This window comes from Aythya ferina, assembly GCF_964211825.1.
Source record: "Aythya ferina genome assembly, chromosome: 2".
Lineage (NCBI taxonomy): Eukaryota > Metazoa > Chordata > Aves > Anseriformes > Anatidae > Aythya > Aythya ferina.
The window spans coordinates 47,506,445-47,523,111 of NC_140297.1; the positions used below are offsets into that span (position 1 = coordinate 47,506,445).

General features: G+C 37.7%; 1 protein-coding gene across 3 annotated transcripts in view; it reads left to right on the forward strand.

The window, feature by feature from the left end:
• The window catches only part of COL15A1 (collagen type XV alpha 1 chain), a 302,706-nt gene that overhangs the window by 36,066 nt on the left and 249,973 nt on the right, over positions 1-16,667 (forward strand). For all 3 annotated transcript variants that reach the window (XR_014689437.1, XM_084508908.1, XM_084508909.1), the window contains exons 5-12: positions 413-508; positions 2,656-2,782; positions 4,162-4,280; positions 5,343-5,465; positions 7,501-7,554; positions 10,458-10,493; positions 10,686-10,838; positions 15,905-15,973. Coding sequence is in view for 2 of the 3 variants with exons in the window: in XM_084508908.1 (XP_084365034.1) it covers positions 413-508; positions 2,656-2,782; positions 4,162-4,280; positions 5,343-5,465; positions 7,501-7,554; positions 10,458-10,493; positions 10,686-10,838; positions 15,905-15,973 (777 nt within the window). In the remaining variant the exon portion in view is untranslated. The remainder of the gene's footprint in view (positions 1-412; positions 509-2,655; positions 2,783-4,161; positions 4,281-5,342; positions 5,466-7,500; positions 7,555-10,457; positions 10,494-10,685; positions 10,839-15,904; positions 15,974-16,667) is intronic.

A 16,667-nucleotide genomic window follows, 5' to 3' on the forward strand; every position in this document is an offset into this window, starting at 1 on the left:
ATAAATTTATAATATTATTAAATTTTAAATAGTATTATAAAATAAATTTAAATTTAAAACTAATTTTTTTAATAGTTTTTTTTTTATGAAACTAAATACAGTATTTCTTCATGGCAACATACTGCCATTTTAAAAGCTCTATGTGTAAGAATCTCTTATTTTGTTTTTTTTTTTTTTCTTCTTTCTATAACATGCTTAAGAAAATGAACTGTTTTACAATTTTCTAAAGGGTCATATTCATGAAATACCCTAAGTACTGCAAAATAAGCTAACATCATAATGAGAATGAGGCTTCACCAATTTGGAAAAATAAAGATCAGTCTTTTCTACTTTGAAGTAGCTGATTCCTTGGAGAACATACTTTTTTCCTCTTACTTTTATGAACATGTTATTATGATTGGGTTTTGCACAGGCCTCGGGGGACATCAGTGGCAATGGCAGTATTCAAGAACATGAAAACATTCCTGAGACACAAGAAGCCCTTTCACCTTCTCATCTTCCCATAAGGGTAAATTTATTTGATTTATACACCCTACATTTCTGGCTTAATATTTTTTCAGATAGCAAGTCCTAGATTCTATTACTACTTTTTAAAATTTCATTTATTTTTCTCTGCTTTAGTTTAAACTTCTCTGAGAACTTGTTTTACAACTTAATTGTGTGTTGACCTGGCTTCCTGCTTCTGATACGTTTGAAAAAAAGATTATTTTTTATGCATTTTGCAAATAACTCAAACTTTTTCACCTGTCTTATGCTTCTCACAGAACAGCTAATGCTGAAAGAGACCTATGAAGATTATTCTGTCCAAATCTCTTCTTAAAATAGTCAATGACAGATTGGTGCCAGTAGAAAAAAAAATGTTCTGATGTAGAAATGGAATTTCTTGCATTTCAGTTTGTTTCCGTTGCCTCTTGCCCTTCCACTGGCTACTGACTGATAAGGGTCTGTCTCTACTTTACTCCCTCCTATCGGGATTTTATATGTATTGATATGACCACTCTGAGCCTTCTCTTCTTGAGGCTAAATGGTTCTCACTCTCTTATCTTCCCTTCATAAGTCAAATGCTCTAGTTCCCTAATGATCTTCATGGTCCTTTCCTGGACTTGATCTAATCTGTCCATATACTTGGGATACAAGATCCACACACAGTTTTCAGGATGGGGTGTTACCAGTGCTGAATAGAGAATAATCACCTCCCTTGACCTGCTGACATCACTGATCCTACTGCAGCCCAGGATGCTGCTGGCCTTCTTTGCCGGAAGGGCACATTGCTGGCTATGCTTCCAACTGCCCACCAGGATCCTAGATTTTAGCATGATAAAATTTAAAAAAAAAAAAAAAATCTGAAATCCAAAAAATTACATCAACTGACTTCACTTTGTCAACTAGATGGGTAATCTTGTCATAAAAGGTTTTAATTAAGTAAGGGATTAAGTTTGTTAAACAAGATTTTCCACTGGATTTTGTTTTTCAGTAACTCCCAGAACAATCTTCTCCATAATTTTACTATACCCTGAAGTGAGACTAACAGATCTGTAATTACCAGGGTTTTCTTTCTTGCCCTTCTTGAAAGCAAGGACATTTGCTAGCTTCCAGTCAACTGGAATCTCTCTAGATTCTCAAGACTATTGAAAAATAATAGAGAGAGGTCCCACAATGACATCAGCCAGCTCTTTGAGTAGCCTTGGATGAATCCTATCAGACCCCATAGACTTATGTGCATCCAGCTGAAGCAGCAAATCTCACAGAAGTTCAGCATTGGCTGGGAGTTTACCATTCCTGCTGTCACGGTCCTCCATTTCAGGGTGCCAGGAAACCCATAGCCCATCATTAATGTTAAAAGCAAAGGTGAGGAAGGCATTTAAATGGCTCTATTTTGTCTATATTCCTATTTGCGAGGAACCATCTTCATCAAGAAACAGATCAATGTTGTTGCTGGTTTTCCTTTTGCTCTTAACACATTTTAAGAAACTCTTTTTATTGTCCCCCACAGTAGTGGCCATCTTCAATTATAATTGAACCCTATGAATCACCTCCCTACAATGGCAAAAAAAAAATCTCTGTGGTCCTCCCATGTCACATAACCTCACTTCCATTGGCCATACATTTCTTTTCCCACCTAAGCTCTAAAAGGACTTTGTATTTAAAGAAAAATGTTGTTCCTCATTCCTCAAAGTAGCCAAGACCCAGCCTGATTTAAGGGATTTTTAAACACAAAACTCTGTGATACATTACAAGGCTAACATTATAAGTTTCCTGTAGTTCAGAAAAATTGTAATAAAAGGTTTATTCATCCCTAAAAAGTAATTGCAATATTCCTAAACAGATTGTCAATAGCAAGATCTAGGTATAAGAGAAATAAGAGAAGAAGAAACATTCATGTGGTTTTTTGTTTGTTTGTTTGTTTGTTTGTTTTCTCAAATTGAGTAAATAAAACTGAAATCAAAAGAAAGTACTTTTGTCAGTTATAGTGGGAATCAGATCTGGCCCCTAGTGGGAAAGATCTTATTTTCCCCTCAAAATTAGCCCTAAGCCCTTTTCTCAATACTTCTTAATAACAAGAAGACCCTTGAAGTTTTTTAATTGATTTCTGCTTTAAAACATATACTAAGCCTTTTTTTTCTAAACAGTTTGTTGGGATTTTATGTATTTTAGCTTGAAGATACACTGGCCGAGCCAGTGGAAGCACCACCAACCATATTGTCTTTTTTGGAAGAAAGCAATTTCTCGGGACATCACAGACCAGAAGAAACCTCTGAAACAGCTAAAATTAGAGAACAAGGCATGATCTCTTTTTTTGTTCATTTGCTTGTTTGGAGGCAGGTAATGGGGGGTTGTCATTTTTGTTATCTAGGTCAGAGTTGGTAGTTTTCTTCTGTATGAAAAATCACAGACATATTTTGGGTGCTGCCAGGAGTTGAAAATTATATGATTTGTGGGATCCTGTGTGTTCAAAGGATCAGCATGTCAAACATTGAAACTGCAGTCTGTTAGACCACAGTTTCTTAACAACAGCAAAGGTAAGTGGTAGCAAATACAGAGAACACTCAATGCATCTCTCACTTCACTCCATATAGATGCTTACACTAGTCATTGTTAAACATGCCAAGTAGGCTTACCCATCCATAGTGTGAAAGTTTCAGTCACTTTTTTTCCAGAAAGTTTTATATTTTAAAATAAATAATATTAATAATTATAAAATTTAAAAGAAGAAGAACAAAATTTTTTAAAATAAAAAAATAATAAATAAAATAAAAACAATAAAAAAAAAAAAAAAAAGAAAAAAGAAAAAACCTGACCTGTGGAGCTACAGCTGTGATACTCTACAACACTACAGGAATGTACAGGCATTACAGGTGTTAGGCAAAGGGAAGGGAAGGAGAAAAATGCTCTCCATTTTGCTCAGGTCATTGAGAAACATGACATTTATTAAGACATATATCTGTAAATAGTGTCACTGGCTCTAAAATCAAGTGAGTCCTTTTGAAAGAAATTTAAGATAACTGTTTAATTCAATGACCTTCTGCACAGCCTTTCATCTAAAACTGAGTACCACCACTGAATAAATGACTATATTCCACTTATCTTCACTGCAAAGAATGTGAATATATTTAGTGCATAAATGGGGTATTTTGGATGCAAGTATTAGCAACATCATGAAAACATCAGCTTATAAACTACTGAGAAATCTAATCCTCCACTAGCAAGGTAATTTTGGTGCATGCCCAGAGAACAAGACGCTATTTATCTAAATAAAGTCAAAGAAATTGTATATTTTTAAATTTTACATATACTCCAGATAGTGCCTGTTGTACTTATCCCTCCTTTTTTTACATTACATATGTGAAAAATAGGCAATCATTAGACATGAGTTTGAGGCAAAGAAAATGCAATACAGTCTTTGTCCTTAAATAAACTTTCATTTTATAATTTTATTCTCTCTTCTCTCTTTTCTTTTTTTTTCCTTTTTTTTTTTTTTGTTTCTTTTTAAATATTTCAGAGTTATAAAGTGACATATTAATTCTTGGAATACTCTGTATTTTGGTCATAATCTAAATAATTTCTTTGTTCAAACTAATTGCAACATGTGCTATGATAGATAACCTCTGAATCAGTGTAATTTTGCTCTGTTTCTCACTATTAAGTGATTGTTTTATTTAGATTCTGCTGTCATGGAAACTGAACAAGGCAACAGTCAGTCTACCATTGTTACACAGAAAATCTTAGGAGAAGAAGATGCCTCTGGGTTTAGTATTTTGCCAACAGAGAGCGGAGAGAAGGTCTGTACAAAGGATTTGTTATCTGCTTTATCTTTTTTGGCCCAAGGGCAGGTAAACATATATGAACTTTAAGTGCTTTGTTGAGTTGTTTTCTTTGTCTATTACATCTTAGCAGCATAGCAAACCAGAAGTTGCTTCTCATGTTCTTGAATGTCCTCTCATGACAACAGACTGAAAAGCACTCTCACTATACAGAAGTTTGGATCTATAAGGATTTCTCACATTGAGATGGACTTGAGATTCTTGATTGAAAAATAATAATAATAATAATAATAATAATAATAATAATAATAATAATAATAATAAAGTTATTACCAGGAAGTAAATATATAGCAGATTTTAAAGGTATAGCAATAATAAACAGTAGGAGCTGCTAGAGGTAGTAGATATGCAATTAACGGCAGTAAAAATATATATATATTTATATATATATTAGTATTATAGGTTCAAAAAATTGTCAATACTAAGCAGCAAATAAACTTATGAGAGATGACACTCACCAGTACTATGGCAGCAAATATACATGTAAAAATATATATTCATAAGACCACTACCAGTACCAAATATATGAAACCAATCCCAGAACAGTGATCCAACTGACCTCAAAAATGGTCCAATTCATTGGAACAACCCCAGAAATGGACACAGAAGGAGGACCAATAAAATAATGGCCAAAGTCTCACTTCAAAGTTGATTCACATCATGGGGTTTGGAGGATCACAGGTTTAGGAGTCAGCCTGACATAGCAACACGGAGTTAGAAGTCAGCCCAGTGTTCCAGGGAAGCTTCAACCTATTTACGATAATAGAAAGAGAAGAATATGTGCAGCATGAGAAATTTTCAGAGAGGGAAGCTCCATTTGGGGTGAAAATCAGGCCTTTTTCATACCATAAAGACAAGAAAGTACAGGACGGCACCACTTCAAGCAGTCAGTAGATGCTGTTGCTTTCTGATTTTCTCCTGAGACAGCCAATAGATGATGGTGTTTATTATTTTCTCAGTTAAACCACAGGATAATGCAAGATATTTAGTATATTTAATTTTTTACTTACTCGGGGACAGAAAGGTCAGAATGGAGAAGATGGGCCCACAGGACCTCCAGGAAGGCCAGGAATAGGAGATGTGCAGAGAAAAGACCCAGGATCTCCTGGACCTTCAGCAAAACATGGCCAACATGGTCCACCTGTGAGTATCGTCTGTTGAAAGAATGCATGTGCTTTAGGAAGGGTAATAGTTATTCATGTGTAAAGGCCTGAAACACCATAGCCTCACACACTGTCATCAGTTATACTTCTAGAAGATGTGTTTTTAGACCCATGAAATCAGTTCAGGAGTATCTGCTTTGCACATGTGTTAATGGCTATACAAGGGCCTGATAGAAGGAATCATCAGAAAGCACAAGGCAAACAACTGAGGCGCCAACATATTCTCCAAATATACAAGCATTTTCAGGACAAATCAATTTATTTATTTTTTCCTGCTAGGGAAAAAAATGGAGTGCAACAGTGGGACTTCAAAGTAACTAGTGCTTACATTTGTTTTGTTACTATAGTTACTTAGAAAGTAAACCCTCTTATTTCCTATCATAGATATTTTGTTATAAGTTGTGAAATGAAACATTACCCTGTATTTTTTATAGTTAGTCTTTTGTCCATGTGCAGTGTGTTCCAGCCTTGCGTATGTCTGTGCAACTCTACTAATGGACTGAGGGGGCTTCACTCAACAATAAAATTAGTAAACATGGGGAATGTGGCCCTCACTATCCATGAGGAAATGGTTGGTGACCTGCTACGGCACTTGGATGTACGCAAGTCGATGGGGCCAGATGGGATACACCTGAGGATACTGAGAGAACTGGTGGAGGAGCTGGCCAAGCCGCTTACCATCATTTATCAACAGTCCTGGCTATCGAGGGTGGTCCCAGTCGACTTCTCCCTCAGTTACATTAGCATGGGACAGTTCTTGTAGATTCTGGGTAATCTTCAAAGTAGTCAACAGTGCTTGAGCAGCAGCATGGAGCTCAGAGACTGCCAGCCTAAAAACCTTCAATAACAAGGCTAGCCTGCACGGAACTTGAAGCTGCTGTGATGACAGTGACAACCTGCACAGGCTAATGTAGTGTACTCTTGACATAACCTGTAAGGATTAGCTTTAAGCATGCCTGAAGCTCTAGTGATCCTGTCTCACTTAACATGTCTAAGCATTAGGGCATGAGTTTAGATTGCTGAGCTGGGTCTAGATATCCTGACAGTATAAAAGGATAAGTATAAGTAAAAGTATAAGGATAAGGAGTATATAAAGCCCAGCTGTCTGCAATCATCATTCCACCACCGTCTTCCTATAGACTTGTTCTCTTGGAATAAAACCCCAAGGCCTGGGAAGGGAAGGAGCCTCAGGTCTAGAGGATGTAGGGAGCAGGACAAAAGATTGTAGTGACAGTACACCTGTTCCACCAGTTAGGAATCCTGCCAATAAGAAACTAAGGACTATGATGTCAGGAAAATATTTTTCTTTCTTTCTTACACTTAATTAAGGAATTCATGCCTGAAAACCCCATGGTTTAACACAAAAGAGCTCCAGGAGGATGGGCTAAGTGACAGTTCTCCAATATGCTGCACAGCGGTCGTATTCCTAGAATGTTCTTTTCAGGCTTTGCTCATCCTGCCACACACAAAGCCTGTCAGCCCTTCCAGGATGTTTTCTGCTTTGATTGCAAAGAAGAAATATTGCCCCAGTCAGCTAGTCTTCATCAAAATCTTCTACAGTATGCCAGAACTCTCAATGGTAGAGAAAGGAGTTGAGGAGCCCATGTGTGGTCTGAGCACTAATCAGACTATTACTGGATAGACAGCTGACACGTGTGTGGAGTTCAGTCCCAACACATCTGTAGTAGCATTGTCAAAACCTGCTTGCATAACACCATTATTTTACATGAAAATGTTGTATCTATATTATATTGTTTAAAATTATTTTTTATTTCACTATGCAATGATTTGATATAGTTTTCTATTAATATGTATTTAAATAATTTTTTTATACCAAACCAAATTCTCAGTCGACAAGAAATACAAATGCTAGAACTTAGTCGTGTTAGCTGGTACTTGGTGCCACATAGTATTTCACACTTTTGTTTCATGAAGTAGGTCCAAAATACTTGCCTGTATGTGCTAGGAAGAGGACTATCAAACACCACCTGCTTTAGATTTACTATCATCCACAGGGTCTTCCTGGGCTTGATGGAGTGGTTGGCCCACCAGGACAGAAGGGAGAAAAGGTAAGTTAAACATCTGTGTTGCCCCTTGCAACACAGTGTTGGCTGACTTCAACAATTTTTTTACTGAATCCAGATGTTAATGACTTATTGGAACATATTGGAAAAGACATACTGAGAAATCCAGGTGGATGCAGTCTCATTTTCTGCAGCATGCAATGTTCAAAATGCAATTCTATTGCAATTCACAAATAAAAAGCTAGGAAGTCTCTAGGGGGAAAGAAAGAATTGCAGCTCCTAGTCCAGACTGCAGAAACTTCTCTCCATGGTTTGTGTGTGTATACTAGGGCCACTGGAATGACTTAAGTTTGAATTCTGTGATCTGCTCCATGTGCCTTATCCCAAGTCACACAAGCGCAGGTCTTCCGACCACTAGCACAGCAAGGTTTTTACACTTCTGCAGCATCCTATGTCTGCCTGAACTGTTGACTGCTGCAGTTTTGCCATTTCAAGCTATGATTTCCCAATCCCACACTTGCATCAGCTTCAGCCTTCACTCAGTCTTTGGTGAGATGTTTCAGCATGCTAATGTGGCAGCAGAGAGTTACTTAGTTTTCCATTGACTTGCTGCAGTGAATGGCATAATTGAGGATCAAATGAGTTCTACAGCCAACACAAAGGAAAAGTGGGAAACATGAGTGGAAGCACGGGATGATAGCATCCAGCAGAGAGATTTTCTTATTCTACTATTGAACCAAAAATCACACACTGCAAAAAAATGCCACTCTCAATATCTTTCCCCTATTTACTGCATAACCACTTCAAGAAGGATGTGCAGAACATCAGCTCCAGGGCAGCCAAGTTCTGCAGCAGAGCAGGGGGTGGACTAGATGATCTTCAGAGGTCCCTTCCAACCTCAGCAATTTGTGACTCTGGCAGCAGAGATCTGCAGAGATGATCAGGGGCTTCGAGCATGTGACTGGTGAGGAAAAGATGAAGGAGCTCAAACTGGTTATTCTGGTATAAAGAAGACAAAGCTGTGATCTAAGAGCTGCCTACAATTCTTTGAAGGGCAGTTGTAAAGCTGATGAAGCCAAATGGTTCCTCATAGCACCAGAGGGTACAACAAGTGACAGTGGCCTAAAAACTGCATCTTAAGAGGTTCAGGCTAAACCTTAGGAGAAACTGGTTCACTAGGAGGCTGGTGCAGAATTGTGGCAGGTTGCCCAGAGAGGATTCAGAAGCTCTCCATTGTTCGATGTTTTCAAGACTAGAATGGACAGAGCCATCATGGACCTGATGTATAGGTGGTGATGTTTCCAGTTCAAGGGGGACACTGCATTAGATGGCCTCTGGAGGTCCTGTACAACCCTTTTTCTGTGATTCTAAGTCTCACTTTTTTTTAGTGGCTAAGGGAAAATTTAATCCTTCAGTGGCTATCTACACTTAGGTTTCAGCACAAGAACTTGAAAGTAGACTCCTAAGTGAGCCTTGAAATTTCACATACTACAAGCAAAATTAAAAACCTCCAAAACAGACAGAATATTGACATATTTATTTTTTAAATTGAAAGATTTTTTAATATCAATCTGAGAATGTAGGGTCTGACTTGTGATTTCGAAAAAAAAATGATGTTGGTGGAACTACAGAACACCTGGGATCTAGCAACTATCCAGAAAATAAAGAATGCATCTTATAAAGCAGGCAGCCACACCTTGTCTCTATTGTGAACAGTGGCTTGAGTTTTACGTAAAAGATTTTAAGAAGAGAATAAATTCTACATGAAGCAAACAGGACCTGACTCTCAGATTATAGGAAAGAGAATTAACTGAAAGAGAAAAATAATTTTCAAACAGGGTATAATACTCAAAAAATGGCAAAAAAAATTCAACTGTTTTGCCTCACTGAGACTGTTTTCTACATTGTGTACATACATTGACAAATGTTAATTAGAAGTGAAGCACTACATATTTGTTCCTTCTCAATACAATCCTCAACACGATGGGATAATATGATTTTTCTATTTCTACTATGCATTTTTACCTGAAAACCTTGTTTTAATCTACAGTGTGATATCAAGTTGTAATAATTATTCCTATTTACTACATATAATACTACAGGGTGAAACTGCAGGATGCATAGAAGAGTGCAAAGTTAAGTCATCTAGTTCCTTGGAGTGATATATGATACGTTTTTTTGCCACTACTTTTTGAAGAAATCATTGTTATCGTTACACTGCTGATGCTTACTCATTTTTTCAGAACTTACTTAAACAAAGTTTCAACTTAATGTGTAAGCACAGGAGCTTGCCAATATAACAATTAAGTCCATTAGATTCAGTGCAATTTAGAAAATGAATATTTATATGCAGTGAGTTTCTGTCTTTTCCATACGTTAGATGTGGGGAAATGGCATTTAGGTAAACTATATAAAAGCAAATCAAATAATCTGATTGCTGCAGAAGAGCCTGAAAACCATACTCATAATCATATCCCTTGTTTGGACTGGTATCATAGACAGCTTGCTTGTTACCACACCAGATCAGTTTCTGTTTCTCATATAGTCCATGAGGGTTTTGTCATTTAAGTTTAGAAGCATAAGGATGTGACCCAAAGTGTTTAATTCTGTGTAGTCTAGAGATCTGAAAATCTGCAGCAATAATTGAGATACAGGTTTGCTTCTTGTATGCATCTTAGTCCAGAGTTAGTCATTTGGTAATATAACTCCTGAGTTGTTTTCCTCTTTGTTTTCCTTTTAACTAAGGAAATTGTTTTCCTTTTAACTAAGGGGCCTAATGTTTCATATAAAGGACATTATGACATCAAGATAAACAACACAGAAATTTGTTAGCATTTTAATTAAGCAATCACATTCATCTGTTTGTTTTTGTTTTTTGTTTTGTTTTTTTTTGTTTTGTTTTCCCGATTAATGCTCTTACTGTACATAAGGATGGTTTTCTTTTACAGGGCGATAGAGGTCTTCCTGGCTCCATTGGTCCAAAGGTAAAGATAAAAATAAAACAGACAGTGACTTTACAGATTATGGGAAAGCAGCATCATTCTAACACGGCATGTTCCTTAGAATGTACCCCTGAAAAGGACTAAGTCTAAAAGATCGTTATTGTGAATCCTAAGCACTTACCTACATCAACTTTTTCATGTTCAGTGTAAGAATTGACTGACCTTTTATTTTAGGGTAGTACTGGAGACACTGGATTAATAGGCCCCAAAGGTGAAGATGGTCCTCATGGCTCTCCTGGGAAACAAGGACCCCCAGGACCCCCAGGGCCTCCTGGACCGCCTGGACCTCCTGGATCCACAGGTCTAAGCTACGGTTCCGGATTTGAGGTATTTTGCTGTTATGGGGTTTGTTGTAGCTATGCATATACTTCCTTCAGAGAAGGGGCAATGTAATCATCTGTGTATTTCATGACTAAGAATGAATTGATGACATACGGAGTCGTTTGCTACAGCCTCAGACCAGTAGGCTTGGCAGGTAGACAACATCTCTGTAACAGTAGAAGGCCCTTCTGCTGCTGCTGCTCCCAGAATACAAAATGAAGGACCTGTGCCACACCCTGACTGATATGACATGCCCTGTTCGCTGCATTCCTGGGCTGCATGCTTTATATGACTGAGGAGGAGCACTCCTGGCTCTTCCCAAGGCTCGTCAGCTGCCCTCGAGAGGGCTGTAGGGTCCTAGTGGCTCCCTCAGATGCCGCTAGGGGCCTCTATGCAGGAAATACCCTGCAGGCCACAATGCTGCTGGAGAACACATCCACCCCAGAGCTGATCACCTCAGCAAGAGACCAGTGAGATAGAGGTGCCGATCTCTTCTCCCTTTTAACCAGTGATAGGACACACGGGAATAGCATGAAGTCCTACCAGGGGAGGTTCAGATTGGATATTAGGTAAAATTTCTTTACACCGAAAGAGGTTGTTGATGCCTCATCCCTGTCAGTATTCAAGAGATGTTTGGCCAGTGCCCTCATTAATATGCTTTAAATTTTGGTTAAACTTAACCCTGAAGAGGTCAGGCAGTTGGATTTGATGATCCTTGTAGGTCCCTTCCAACTGAACTATTATTATATTCTATTTTTATTTAGGCACTTTTCATTAAATTATTCAGTAATTAAATATTAATGTTGTGTATTATATAAAAATATAATTGCTAATATCAGATACTCAAAGCTACTACTGCATTAGATGGAAAAGCTTCTTTGGCACCATTTTTACCATGTAAATAATTTAGAGTAAAGATCTCTATATATCTAGAGACCTGTCAGTATTCATTAAAATCAAACTGCAGGTCCCACTTAAGCTTCTACTTTTCCCATGCTGTCATTTTTGAGGCCGTGAGTTTAGCTTCTTCAGTAAGATGGAAATACAGAGAAAAATTATTGACATTTGTGGTTTCATGGTCTGTTCTACTCAGAAGAAAAAAATTTCTATTAAAAAAAAAATAAAACTAAATTGCAAATCCTACTTTCTACTTCTGAGAATAATACCTTCATCACTTTAAAATACGGTATCTGGTCAGCTCAATCTGAGCTTTACATGTGATTTTAGAACTACTCATTGAGATTATTCTTTTGGAACAGAAAGTAGCTGTGCAGTACAGAAAGGCAAAGGGAGCACACTCAGGTTCAAGAGCTGCCCTATTAATGTGTTTGTGAAGCAACGTTGACAGATTGCCTGCATCAACAGTCACATATGAGTTTTTGCCTTCTCTTTTTATGTGCTTTTCACTTCTAATCTAGCAGTGACTCAGAAAAGCCTTTCCAGAGTTGTCTATTCATTATTATTATTATTATTATTATTATTGAACAAAACTGCTGGCCATCTATAGAATTGCATTTGTAAGGTGATGATGTTTAAAAGATGCCAGATAAATACATGTTTCTGCCAGTATCTACAGTGCTTCTTTTTTCTTTCTCTCTTTTTTTACTGTAGAGACACTTTGAGTAATCCAAGTACAGAGGTGACCATTAATGCTTGTTTAGAGGCATATTCTAACATCTGATATCTAACTAAACAGTATTATACTATGTACACTACTGAGTAGTAATGTCACTGACATCCATGGATTTCAATGGGCAAAAAAAAAATCTCCAGCAGCTAACAAGTTCTTAACTGCCACCACTGCAATTGTTAGTAAATAATAGCATAAATTCTAAGTATACAAACACTCTATTGCATTAATTTTAACATACTATGAAGGCTGGTACAGGGTCTTCCCTGAATTAATATATGCTTGCCTCAGAATGAGGAAAGGGCTGGTAATAAGCCACATCTTCATCCTAGGCCTGGTCTTTGTTTGATCCCAGGATGGCTTGTCTGACTGACAGTCACTTCCTGTGACCCTTCAGGATCACAGATGTTAAGGGATGCTCCACTCTTCCCCATTCACTCTATTTGAGTAGAAACAACCTTTGCCTTGTTGTGCCACCAAAGAGAGCTCCTGCAGGGGGCCTACTTGGGACCAGAATTTGCCACTTCTGATGCTTAATTCAAAGAGAAGCAAAGTCTGTAATACTTGGCAGGAAAGCATGACATTGTGAAAACTGACAGTTGCTACTTTTATGGACACAGATAGAGACAGATATCAGCTCTAACTGCATCAATAATATCGTGACTAGCTTCATCTTAAACTTCATCCAGTCCAAATAGAATTGCTGTGATTGTAATTTCTCTGAGACAGGCTTGCTAATTCTTGCTGATCTTTTAGAGGCTCACCCCTGCCATCTGTTAAAGCAGCAATGTGGTATGCCAATTTGTTAGGGCAACACTACCTTTTGGTTGGCAGTCTGTTTACTGCTGTAAGGCTGTCTATGCAAAACATTCCTGTTAGTGCTTGTTAGCATTTGTGTTCAGCTATGTGCAAAAAACAAATGGCATGGGGTTTGCTGGCACTTGTGTTTGCCAAAAGAACAGTTTGAGCCACAGAAGGTACCTGGTAAACCTATTAAAATATGCAGATGTCAAAATCGATGGTATGTTGTATAAAGCAGGCATCAAGCACTCTCTTAAAACGAAAGTATACTGGCACAGATGGAGTATTTAAAGTGGAGTGGAGGCAAAGGAAGGAAGGGCCCAGAAACACATTTTACGGTTTACTCTAAGTAGTGAGTGTTTGGTTAAACAGGCCAAGCAGAATCTCAGCAGATTTTCTGATGATATTTGTCATTCTGTTATCTGATGGAGGAGCAAAATGAAGTCTAAGTAACATTCATTCTCAGGTGAAGTTACATGGAAGGACTTGAATGAACATAATGACTCATTATTCCCCACCTTGGTCCTTAAACAGAAGGTCTTAATTCCAGCTGTTTCTGAGAAAGAAAGCACTCTTTCTGCTTCTCTTGTACTTGCCCTCATGGAGCTGGTGGAAAAGGATAAAATAACAAGATCTCTCCTTTTCACTGGAGTCAGATCAGTTGACATTTTCCATAATTTCAGCACCAAACTGTCATTCCATAGCAGCTTAAGCTGATGTAATTGGTTTTCCTACCCTTTTCCTTACACTGTCATCAGAGTACATAAGATCCATGGCAATCCAAACCATTTCAAGTCAACAACTACGCAGAAAGCTAAGGAGTGTCTACTCCTAGTATGGGTCCTCTAAACATAATAACTGATAAAAAGGCTCATTGTTACTAAGAGGTGAAGATTTTATTTTCTTTCTGCTCCTCCTCCTGTCTGCGGCTGTTCCAGGCAGATGCTTACCCTTCACATACACTAACATCCAGTGTTCTATCAATCCTTCCAGAAGTAAATTTAATGTACTAAAATTTTAGAGAACTATCCACCCCCCCCCAAAAAAAAAAAAAAAAAAAAAAAAAAAAAAAAAAAAAAAAAACACTAATTTTCTGCCATATTAGTGAGCTTAAATAACTCACAGAAAAGCCAGAGGATTCAATATGTGGCACAGATGTTGAAAATGAAGGCTGTATGGCTGTGAATAAGGAAGAGGAACAATGAAATATCAGTATTTTCCATTTTCAGAAGAAAGAAGTCACAGAAGTCACATTTCTTTTTCAGAAGAAATTGAGTCACAATGGTTTCCTGCTGGCATAGTTCATCCAGACACTTTGCAACACAGTCTGACAAGTTCTGGAATAGGCTTAAGGCTAGTAATTGGAATATGTGGCTGAAATGGTTCTGGAGCTAAGACAGAGAAATATGCCAACCTGCAATTGTACTTCTTTGTCTGCTTCAGAACTGGCACCTCCTGGTTCTGCCCTGAATTTGGAATGTCACACTCAGAATAATGGGAGCCAAATGGTGGTTGTTACTTTCTGTGCAGTCTCCTTTAAAGTCACTAGTGCATATCCACAGGAAATATGGGTGTTTCCCAAAAGGTCTTACATTTCTCTGAGATCTTTCTGAAGTCAGCAGAGAGCCAGGACAATGGTCAGTAGACTGAAACACATGGCCTGTGAGGAAAGACTCAAGGGACTAAGGTTGCTTAGTCTAGAGAAGATTTAGGGTCCCTTTAAGTACCTGAAAGGAGGTTACTGAGAAGACATGTAGCCAGGGTCTTTACAGTGGTGCACAGAGGGATAAGCAACAATAGTCATAAACTGAAATGGGAGGTTCAAATTTGACAGAAGTAAAATATTTTTCACCCCAAGGACTGACAAGCATTGGAACAGGTGTTTGGAGAGGTTGTAGAACCTCAATCTCTGATGGGTTCCAAGACCTGAGGGGTCAAAGCCCTGACCAACTTGATTCGAATTCAAAGTTGACCGTACTATCAACAGAAAGTTGGACTGGGTAGCCTCTGAGGTCTTTCCCATCTTAATTAATTCCACCATCTTTGGCAGAACAGTTCTTCCCGCTCCATTTCAGTCAGCTGCACTTTAGGCAGCAATTCACAATTAAACTGTGAAAGTTATGAAGGACCTTTATTTTTGAATAATGACTGTTGCTCTTTAAAACCAGCCTGCAAGCCCTCCCTGCCTTAAATCAGTTATGTAACCCTTACTAGTCATTACAGTATTTCAGAATCAAGGTGACAGGAAGTGCTAAACAGAAAAATACCACTACATGTTTAAATGTAGCACATAAAGCAGAGATCCTCTCACAGGTGCCTGTTGCTGTCCAGACTCAAGTGCCAGAGATATAAAGTCAAAGTGACAAGTTTGTAAAGACCAGAGTTTTTGTATGAAAGATCAACATGCTCTTATCTCATTTGAAAAGAGCCTGTCTCTAGAACACCACATGTTGATTTAAAATAAAAGGCTAATGAGAAAACATTATCTATCTATCTATCTATCTATATATATATATGTTCAACATCTGCCCACTTTTTTTACAGGACTCCAGAAAAATTAGCAGCTAAAAAAAAAAAAAAAAAAAAAAAAAAAAAAAAAAGATTAATTCTTAAGTTCTGTAGTGTTCTTCTCTTCCATTAGGACATGGAGGGATCAGGGATTATTGGCTTGCTAAGTGAATCCAGAATTACAGGATCAAGAGTGCCAAAGGTAAGTGGATATTCTGAGAGAGGGAAGCATTGATTATTTTTTTTGTCTGTTTGTCTGTTTCTTTGTTTTCCAAAAGCAAAACTGTCATCTCTCTGCTTTTTGGAAATGCATAGACCCAATCAGCTATAGACTAACTGTACTGCACTGGCTTCAGTTGCTCTAGAATGATATCACAATAACTGTCTCCTAAAGAATCTGAAATATATTTCTCTGATACCTGGTTAGCTGATGATTTTTAGAGAATTGAGTGGTATCTGTTTAAGAGATTAAATGATGAGATAGAATTTCTACTATCTTGTTCTCTGTCTCCTGTTTTACCCTTAATAGATGCTCTTCTTGCATATGAAGATAATGAAATTGAGATGTTATCATTTGACAATAAGATGTGCATAGTCTGAAAATACCAATTAAACTAAAACATTGTTCCCAGTAGTATGGAAATCATGACCAAGAACAAGGAATGCTTTTTCCTCCATCAAACTTGTCTCAGGATATTTTTGTCAGTGTGAGCCACTCTAAAACACTGAGTACTTGCCACATTTTATCTTAATTCTTAACAAGTAACACCAAAACTACAATCTATTGTGACTAGCCCAAAGCAGGCAATTCTCTAGTATTCCTCCTCCTAGAACTCTCTGCATTGTTCTGATTTGGCCCTGTCTCCATGCTCACTCTGAAAGAAACATTTGAACAT